At 32.5% G+C, this 10,408-nt stretch overlaps 1 protein-coding gene across 1 annotated transcript; it reads right to left on the reverse strand.

Moving 5' to 3' along the window:
• ALIS5 (ALA-interacting subunit 5) lies at positions 1-7,725 on the reverse strand. The gene is made up of 8 exons (XM_047314361.2): positions 7,375-7,725; positions 6,798-6,856; positions 6,601-6,675; positions 6,402-6,512; positions 6,194-6,264; positions 1,658-1,955; positions 995-1,284; positions 1-304 (listed from the first exon to the last, which is right to left on the reverse strand). The coding sequence occupies exons 1-8, from the start codon at positions 7,448-7,450 to the stop codon at positions 250-252; spliced, it is 1,035 nt and encodes a 344-aa protein (XP_047170317.1). The 5' UTR covers positions 7,451-7,725; the 3' UTR covers positions 1-249.
• Between the last annotated feature and the right edge of the window lie 2,683 nt (positions 7,726-10,408).

The raw sequence follows: 10,408 nt of genomic DNA on the forward strand, positions 1-10,408 counted from the left end.
TTAAGTGCAACTAGAACATATAATTGAACGCCATGTATTGTGAGAGGGGCATACAACATATTCAACTCTGATGCACAACATACAAAAGTGTTTTGGTTTTCTTGGAGAGGATGGTAAGAACACCTAAATTGACAAGTGCTACAAGTAATTGGGTAACATTCATGTACAAAAACTACAATCCCATTTGTAGAATACCTAAGAGCCCTGTAACCATGGAAAATGACAAACAAGCATGACGAGTTTCTCTGATCAGTGCCCTCCTGGATTTCTATTCCATGACAAATATGAGGGATCTCCAAGTTGCCTACAAAGATGGAAAGATAGGTTAGGAGTTAATAATAATACAAAATTGCCACTTCAAGTAGCCGTTGAAGCATGGGTGAATTTTAGTTCTCCGTAAGTACTTCTAGAAAAAGAACAAGAAAATAAAAAGAAAAATGTGAAATAAATTCATGAGAAAAGCATTAAAACAGATATTCTGAGGCTTTTGCGTGTTCTACAAATCATAACTGTAAATTTTTTAAACATATTTCAATTGGATAAAGGAGCTAAGAACAAGATCCTAAACTACTTCATTCAAACAGTTGAGTGAACACACAGACCGAAATAGATGCAGGCACTCTTAATATTGGCATGCTACCCCATGAATTTCCTATCTACAAAATTTACTTTCAATTATTTTTTTTTGGTCAGTAACAAGTATATATTACCCCAACCTGTATACAAAAATGATGTCTACAAAAGAAAATAAAAAATAAAAAAAGAGAAAATTTGCCACCTTCTGGACTCCTCCCACTTTCATACCCCTACTAACATGTACCTTTATATTTATGCCTACTATTGGCATATAACATTGGTACATCGAGCTTTTCCCCTACATGTATCCTTAATTAAACCAAAACAAGTTCCCTAACCCATCAAAACAAGTGCTAGTCATAAAATGAACTTTCATGGTCTGAACCCAAAAGCAATAGTGTGGATTTCAAGTATTTACCTTGGCTTGACAAAATATACAATGGTAAAAGCCAGAGCCAAAAAGAAGCACAATCCTCCGACAGTGAGATAGGCAATGCCCAGGAAGTCATTCTTCCCACCAAGCCAGCTAGTAGTTGACAGTACAAGCTTTTTCTTGCCATTAAAACTGTATGTGTTATAGTTATTATGCAGTATTACATTTATGGTATCACCTTCATTCAGATCCTCCTCTATCCTTCCATACAACTTCCTAAAAGTTGGCAAAGCAGCGGTTCGCATCCAGACAATAAGATCCTCCTGCTTACTCAACTGTTCCATAAAACATTCCAAAAAAGTCAGTAAAATATCCCCCATTGATTGACAAAACTTGGATTAATTAAAAGATGGAACATATGAATATCAAGGGACGCAATTGAAATTTTTATATTAAGCTATGCAAATATGTGAAACAGCAGAATAATTTGCCATGTGAAGAATCATTGTCATATATAAATTACGAATACAAGTATAAAGAGCAGTAGTAGCAGTAACAAATAAACTAAAAGATACATGCATAACACAAGCCCATGCAAGGGTAAATGAAGGCTAAAATCTAATTTCACAGCTGAACCTTGTGAAGAAAAGTAAATATACTTGATAGAATTTTAATCTAATCAAAACAAAAGTTTATAAAAATACTCACTGGTATGGATTCATTGAGGATTGCACCACCTCTAATAGAACCATTCTGGAAGTTTTTAGGGAAAACATCTTTTCCAAATTTGTGCTCTCTATCACTCTTCCAAGAGATGCCTTCCTTGTTCACTGTCAAATTCCTGTTGTCCCGGGAGAAACTGTAAGTGTCATTGAATAAACTCCAAGCTATAAGACCACAAGGTACAATTGCCTTTCCATTGGCTGTATCTTCAGGCTTACAATCACTTGTGGAGTTCTCTTTATTACGATCCCTCAATTGCGCATCACTTCGGCTTTTAACATATCTAAAAGTAAACAAAATTGTCATGCTTATAAGTAAATATATTAAGCCTGAAACAGTTGAGGAAAATAACCAATCAAAGACATTAAAATGGCAATGTACTCTAAATAAAAAGAAGAGTATAGGAGGAAAACATCATATATGTGGATGCCTCTATACCTTACATGCCATACAAATAATAATTTGTTATCTAACAATTCCATATAGTTGTAGAAGTTACGTAACAGAATCACAGTTACATTACAGCTTAAATATATGTAACGATAGTTGCAACTTTGTCAGAATTGTGTAACTTATTTAGATGGGTTAACTTGTTAGAATAGGTTAACTTATGCATAGTATTACCCATCTGACACATTCGGGTAGGATTGAACATTACATCATTGTGTTTCTTTGATGTAAGGAACTCCTATAAATGAATGAATGAGCTGAGAGATGAATTACTCTCCAAATCGTATTTTCTATACTTATATATTCAGTTCATATCTTTGCTGGTTAATCTTGTTTTCTTTGTCAATGTTATGTTAATGATAAAGGACTATCTCCTGAAACATATATGAGAAGAACTTGAAGAAGAACATTTGCAATTCAAAAGATCTATGACAAGGTCAAAGATCAAAGATCAAAACACGTCTCCTTAAATCTTGAATGTTATAATCTTCCATGAAGAGAGGAATTTAAAGAACGTGAAGATCATGAGCACAAATGAAGAATAATTTAGGAAATTAAATAAATTGTATTTTTTTTATTTTAATTGCAAACAATTTGTTTCTATTTTTTAAGTTATTTTTGGATCCAATATCCTTGGGCTTTCTTTTAGGGTTTCTTAGGTGCCTTAAACATTTATACCTATATATAGGGGCAGCAAATACATATGTAGACACTTTTGGAGTCATAATATATGCATTTGCATTTTTGAGAGAGGATTCTCTTGGTTCTTGGTTTAGAACTTTGATTCTTATCAAAGATTAACATCTTTGTGGTGAATCTTCCTTGACTTATCAATATGCTAGATTGTGGCATCTCCATCTCTATCTTATTCCGCGTTCGTCTCTGATTTATTTTTATTGTGCCCCTAGAGGATTCAAATTCAGAAAAGATTGTGCTCTTTCTTGGACAGGATCGTATTAGTTAAGCCAAAAGTGGCTTGTAAAAAAATAATTGATTAAGACAAAAGTGGCTTGTGAAAAAAATATTTGGTTACGCCAAAGATGGCTTGTGAAAAGAATATTTGATTAAGCTAGAATTAGCTTGTTAAAAGAATACTTGGACGAGGTTAGCCAAGAGTGGTTACGAGTCCAAACAATACTCAAAGGGTTAACTAGGAGTTGTTACAAGCCCAAACAATAATCAAAAGATTAGCCAGGAATAGCTACAAGCCCAAAAATACTCGTGTTCTGCTTTGCAACATTAATCTGCTTAGTGATACTTAATCTATTAGAGTGTTATCTATATCGGATAACGAAAAATATCAAAGACCCCAAGAATCCTTTATAAAGTTATAATGGAAACTATATCAAGCTATGGCAAAAACATTGTTGTCAAAAGAAATATACTATACGCATTTAAAAAAGTACAAAAATATAACTATAATGAAAAATAGGTATATTTTGTGGGATGCTCTTGAATTGTGCTGGTCATTGGGCATTATTATTGCTGAAAATAGGTATATTTTTTCAGAAAATACAAAAGTGGAGAAGAAAAAACAATTAAAAAATGCAGGTGGCATTTGAAAAAAATAATTTGAAATAAAAAAAGTCATGCAATATGCAGAGGCTAGCGGTGACCGGCCACGAGGGTAGTTGGTGGCGGCAGTGACCGGCGAGGAGGGCGATTGGTGAGACAAAGGATAATGAGGTTGAAGAAGGAGAGGCGTTGGTATTAGGTTCAGGTACTAAGTTGAATGCTTTTATTGTGCCTGACCCAATTTTTAAGTATGTATTACTTGGGTTTTATACCCAACAGAAGAAAAAAATAAAACAACAACCTTCCATTTAGGGTTTCTTCTCCTTCCTATGCACCTACTGCCCTTCATGAATAGGGTTTCTTCTCCACACTGCTGCCTTTCTTACTTCTCCATGCCACTCCCCCCGCATTTTCTACTATACCCGTTTCGCTCCCTCCAATCGTTATACAAAAAGAAGCCACCATGGTCCGCCATGAGAAACTCAATTCTCCATCGCTTTGTTCTGGCAATAGGTTGCAAAACCGCCACCAATTTCCGCCATGGCACCACCATAACCGAGTTTTGATAGCACTGATCTATTGATTGAGAACCTAATGTAGTTTGCTGGTCAGACGAACCACTAAAAGCATTTTGTATTTCTCTTTCTTCCTATCCCTTAACATTGCATATTATTATTGTTTGTACTGACTTGAGAAAGAGAGTTATTGAGAGAATACATAAGCCAAACACTTTAAAACATGAAAATTAGTTAAGTTGTAAAGTTGCGTTGGTTGCATTTTACCAAACGCAAAAGTTAATAAATGATAGTTTGTCACAATTCACGAAAAAGCTTAAAGAAAATTAAAACACAATTTGACTCTTTCTTCTTGTGTTTTTCCTGTTTTCATACCTCACCAAGAGAAAAATCAACCACATTTTACCACAAACAATAGTAAAGTATCTAAGGAGTCATTTGATTTGTGTCCTTCACCATCAAACTATCCTTTGGATCCTAATGATGATAATTCAGGTTGGCCTATCACACGTAAAACACGTATTTGGTCTACTTAGAACCCCAATCCCACTTACAACTTTTTGAGCAATCATTGATTATCCCCCTTGTATTTTTCCTTTGTTTCCTCTGTATTTTCACTTACTATTCCCAAAAACATTCATGAAACACTTGATTATCCAAGATTGTGACAAGCCATGATTGCTAAAATGCAAGTGTTTGAACCTAGAGGTTGCTGCTCTTCCTCTTGGAAAGAAACCAGCTGGTCGTAAACAAGTTTATGCTATTAAAATTGGATGTACTGGTGAAGTTGATCACCTCAAAGACAAATTAGTGGATAAGAGATACACTCAGAAATATGGTCTAAATTATAGTGATACCTTTTCTTTGTGGCCAAAATCACTATCGTTCAATGGTTATCATTTGTCACTGGACTCCCCATCAACACAACATTAAAAGTGCCCTTCTTCATGGCGAATTGGAAAAGGAGATCTATACGAAGCAACCACCTAGGTTTGTTGCCCAGACAAAGTTTAGTTTAGAATGCAAATTGCAAAGATCTCTATGGTCCAAACGATCTCCTTTAGCCTGGTTTGCAGAATTTAGTCATATGTTGAAATTGGGATTAATAAGAAATAGATCATTCAATGTTCTATTGCTACATTCCTTGAGAAACATGTGTATCTAGTTGTTAATGTTGATGATATTGTGATTACAAGAACTGATGCTAAAATTTCCCAACTGAAAAAGCACTCATTATGCCACTTTCAAACCAAAGGTCATGGTTTTTTAAAATACTTTATTGGTATTGAGGTGGCCCAATCAAAGGAAGGAATTGTGATATCACAAAGAAAATATGCCCTACATACTTTGGAGAAAATGGGCAAGATTGAGTGTAGGCCCATTGATACTCCTAAGGATCTGAATCAAACGCCAATGAGTGATCATGGTGAGTTGTTCATAGATCTTAAGAGATATAGGAGATTGGTTGGGAAACATTTACCTCACAACCACAAGACCTAATCTTTCCTTTGTAGCTGGGGTTGTCAGTCAAATTATGTGGAATACTCACATTGATCGTTGAAATGTTGTCATACACAAAATGGGCAATGAAGTTGTATTCTGATAAATTTTTGTGTATGTATGAAAAACTATATGCACTATGGGCATTATTTGGTGTAAGGATAGTCCAAGCTGCTATACCTACACCATTATGGCCTTTTTACAGGCTTGGCTGCTCCACACTACTATCAGGGATTTACCTACTATGATACAGAGTACAGAGTAAAACTGGAAAATTAGTTTTACATTAGGTTTATAAAATTTCAAGACCGTTAAATAATGTTATGAGAATAAGCTTGAGAGAAGAAGCATTGTGAAAAGGCGGAGGACAAGCATCAGTTTCTGGATAGTCCCCTATCCAATAAATATTTGGGAAAACTGGTGAAGAAAGAACCAGGATATCCTTGTTTCATGGAAGGACCTTTTTCCCTCACTTTGTAAATGTGGATTAGAAACAGTTGAAATGAATGTCTAAAGCATGAAGACAAGGGTTGTTACATACCGGCGATGATTCTGGTAAAAGTTGTCAAGCTGATAGTAGACATGAATAGGTGACTTCATATGCTTGTGCACCTTTTCAAAAGAAAATTGTTTTAAGAAAAGAAAAGATTGCCTCAATGAGAACTCCATTTATTGTCAATCATAGGAACAAATTTAATAGAAAGAATTCAGTTAAATGAAATGGATAAACAGGTGCGAAGGAGATTTACATGAAGTGTTATGTTGCATGCTTTATTCGCAGAACTTTGAATGTATGCTACCTTGTCAGTAACATTATTTGGTATGCACGTTGATTCATACCTAAAAACAATTTCAACAACCTGACATATACAAGAAAATGAAAGTTGAACTCAGCATTATATACAACTATGAGCATAAGGTCACCAAATTTACAACACTCAACATAACCTTCCTCGAAGCAATTAGCGAAGCAACTCCAATAGGAACGAATACAATGCTGACAAGCAAGAATGCAGAAATAACCTGCATCAAAAACTTAAATTAAGTACCAGAAATATCACGACAACAGAAAAGGACTCAAAAGCATTTAAGTACACATAAAGTCACAAGCAGTGAATTAAAAAAGAAGTAGTAGTTAGTGTTACCGCTCGTGGCGTGAGAATTGGCTTACACGCTGGAAGTTCTTGCTGGGTAAACTTTGAATCTGAAAGGCATTGTATTTTCAAAAAGAGCTCTAATCAGTTCAATTTTCTGTTGCTACCCAAAAGAGCAAAAAGAAACAAAAAAAAAAACTGTTGTAAAATCATCACACACTATCCAACTGCATGAAACTCTTCCATTAAGTCACAAACACCGATTCACATCAGAAGCCTCTTGGAACACAAACACCGACACCCGAAAATCAAATCAAATAAAAAAAATGGACATTAGCTTCCACAAAGTATCGTATCTTCATGAAATAGAACTCCATCAAAGGCTATATCAATTTAGGAACAATCAGGCACTAAATACTAACACGAGAACTATCACAAGCGATACACCTTTCACAAGCACCTAAATAAAACCCAAAACCCCTTTTCCCCCGAACACATACTCAATTTAACTCAAACAAAAATAAATACGAAAGTTCCATCACAAACCAAAAATAGAGAAAAGGGTCACTGAAAACGGAGCTAAAAGGGCGAAAAACGACGATAGATCAGAGAGATCAGAGTGCATTACACTTGGGTCGCTTGGTGTTTCTTCTTGCAGCTGTGGGATCGGTGGATCCAGCACCGGCTGCACTTGAAGAAGCCATTTTCCGAATCAGAATCGATCAGAGACCTTTCAATTCCAATAAAACCCTCGAGATTCGTAGTGAAAATGGGGAATTTGTAATTAGGGAAGTTACAAGCGTATTCGGTTGCTTTCCCTCTCGCTCTCTAACTTTGCTGTGAATTGAAGAAAAGAAAGAGCACAGAAGAAGAACGCAAAGGTGCCCAAAACAGAGACAGTCAAAATAACGCCAATGCAATTACGCACGCTTGTTTGCTTATCCGAAAAGCTTAGGCACGCTTTTTGTTTTGGTGCATTTGGCTAAAACTTCAGAATGTGAATAACTTTTTCAATCGTTTAAGAAATTTTATTTAGGTTTTCATTTACACTGACCTTTTTTATTACAAGTCTTTGATTTTGCCAAAATTTTATAATTGAGTTTCTGGAATTAAGTTATAGAAACTCGAAACTTGTTGAAGATCCAGTGAAATAATAATATACAGGAGTTTAACAGTTAGAGAATTCTTGATTGAGTTAATATTTTTTATTATTTTAAATAAAAAATATTTAAAAAAAAACGACAAATTAACTTTAACCCATCCATGCTTAGACTTTCTCAAATACTCACTCTTCATTTTTTTTTTTTGGTTAAATATTTATTTTCCTAAATCTTCTGTATTTTATTTTGATTAAATTTGCTGTATTGATTGACAAATGAAAGACTGATCTTTGAGGCTTCGTTTCAAACGGGTTCTTAGTTTCAAAATGGAGTCAAAATCACCGTGTTCAGGTTAGGTGTTTTAATGGGAAAATTCAATTTCTTTTATAGAGATATATAAAAATCGTTTGTCCTGCATTTCAATTTACATCTTTTTTTACGTAGGTTTAAAATTTTGTTATTTTATAATATAACATTTTCTATTGTAAAAAAATATTTGAATCCTCGTTATTTAATTTTACTTAATAAAACATCTAGTGTTTTATCTATTCAAGTAAATTCCATATAACCAATTATCTTTAAAAAAATTATTATGTTTTCCTATTTAATGTTAGGAATAAGTGTTACTTTTCACTTCTATGTTGATTAATTTTGTAACTCCTTTTACATAATTATATAAGATTTTAAAATACAAATTATATATATATATATATATATATATATATATATATAAGGAAATATTATGATTAATAAAAAAAACAATTAAATTTCATTAATACACTAATATACAAAAATCATAATTCCATTAATATATCAGTATACAAAAATCATAATTCCATTAATATACCAATATAAAAAGTTATAAAGATTATATATGAATTTATACATTAAATATATTCAATAAATAAAATATCAATTGATATCTTCTGAAAGACTTATATTAATTATGTTCAATTAAAAAACTAATATTTGATTTAAACTACTAGTTAGATTTATAAGTGAACTAAATAGGTAATGGATAACTTAACATTCATTACAATCTAAGTTGGTGCATTCACATATGTTATAGTGTAAAAATTCTCCTTTAGTTTTTTACCACCTAATATTAAAGTTTATATGACTTAAATTATCATCAAAATAAGATTTATGTTACAACACAATACACAAATCAAACCATAGTTTTAATATCATGTCATATCATATAAGTGATCACAAATTTCATAGAGTTATTACTAATAGTCTAAAACAATCACTTTCATATACAATACATGATCTGAACAAAATCATAAATCAATTAAATAAGCAAATTAATATTCACTTTACATTTATAATAAAAAAACCACATACAATTTATTAGAGACAATAAGAAAATATATAAATAAATAAATTTGTTTGAGCAAAAAATTGACCAAAAATAAGGTTGAGTTGGAATACTATTTTCACTTGAGCAAACAAAACAGTTTTCAAATTTTTTATTTAAAACCACTTTAACAAATAAAACTTTTAAATAGTTCAAAATGATCAATATAATTTATAATTTGCTTAGTTGTCATATTTCTTGCATCCCGATTCAACCTTAATTATTAAAATTCAACGTGTGTTTTCATTCACATTAAATTCATAAATTAATATATGAAAAAGTATAGAAATTAACTTTACTCATTCAAAACTTAGTCTAATAATTATATACCCGAACAAGCATAATCCAACCACTAAATAAGTTTCTCATTGAGAGTGTTCAATGTAAGCATTGTAAAATCGATCATTTATTAATTAAAACTTAAATAACATTTAATTTCAAAGCATTCAAACAATTGTAAAACAAGACATCATCCCTGCATAAAAACTAAAATTTTGTAAATAAGTCACCTTCACATTTAGATCATCTATCCTAATATTTTATCAAAAATATAAATAGTTTCTCTATCTATAATTTTTTATTCCAAAGAAAGTCATAGTTCAAACACAAAGTTACCCCAAATTTAGGAACCTAGTATAAAGTATCCTAACAAAACCAAATTTCAATATGTGCTTATTCAAGTTGAAAGGGTAATTTTTCTTAACTAACCATACTAACATTGGTGACAAAATTATAAGAAAATGAAGATAATAAAGAATCATTAAAATAAATAATAACTTTTTTTGTTTGGAAATCTGATTACATAGGAATGTCCTTGGTTTCTCAACTATTATGAGATGCAATCCTATTCTAAAAGAGATGAGAAATGGAGTCAAAATACTTAAAGAGAAGTTGGAGGGAAGGGAAGAGAAAAAACAAGAGAGAAAAGGGGAAATAAAGAATATGATGACATACCCTTAGTCATGGCCAAACATATTAAAAAAGACTTGGAGTCATTTGTGGAAGGTGGACCCAAACTCTTATCATCATGGGTCATAAATGAGTTCTTACTAGATTAGGTTTATTTTAAGCCTTGTATAATTGGCCGAGTAGTTTAAGGTTTCTTTTGGATCTTGTATTTAGGTCTTGGATTATAGTGTAGGGTTTTAGGCACAGAGGATTTGGGCCCCAAGGAGACACATGTATTTAGGGTAAAAATCTAG

This window comes from Vigna umbellata, chromosome 3 (assembly GCF_029865625.1).
Source record: "Vigna umbellata cultivar VRB3 chromosome 3, Vumbellata_1.0, whole genome shotgun sequence".
In the NCBI taxonomy this organism is placed as follows: domain Eukaryota; kingdom Viridiplantae; phylum Streptophyta; class Magnoliopsida; order Fabales; family Fabaceae; genus Vigna; species Vigna umbellata.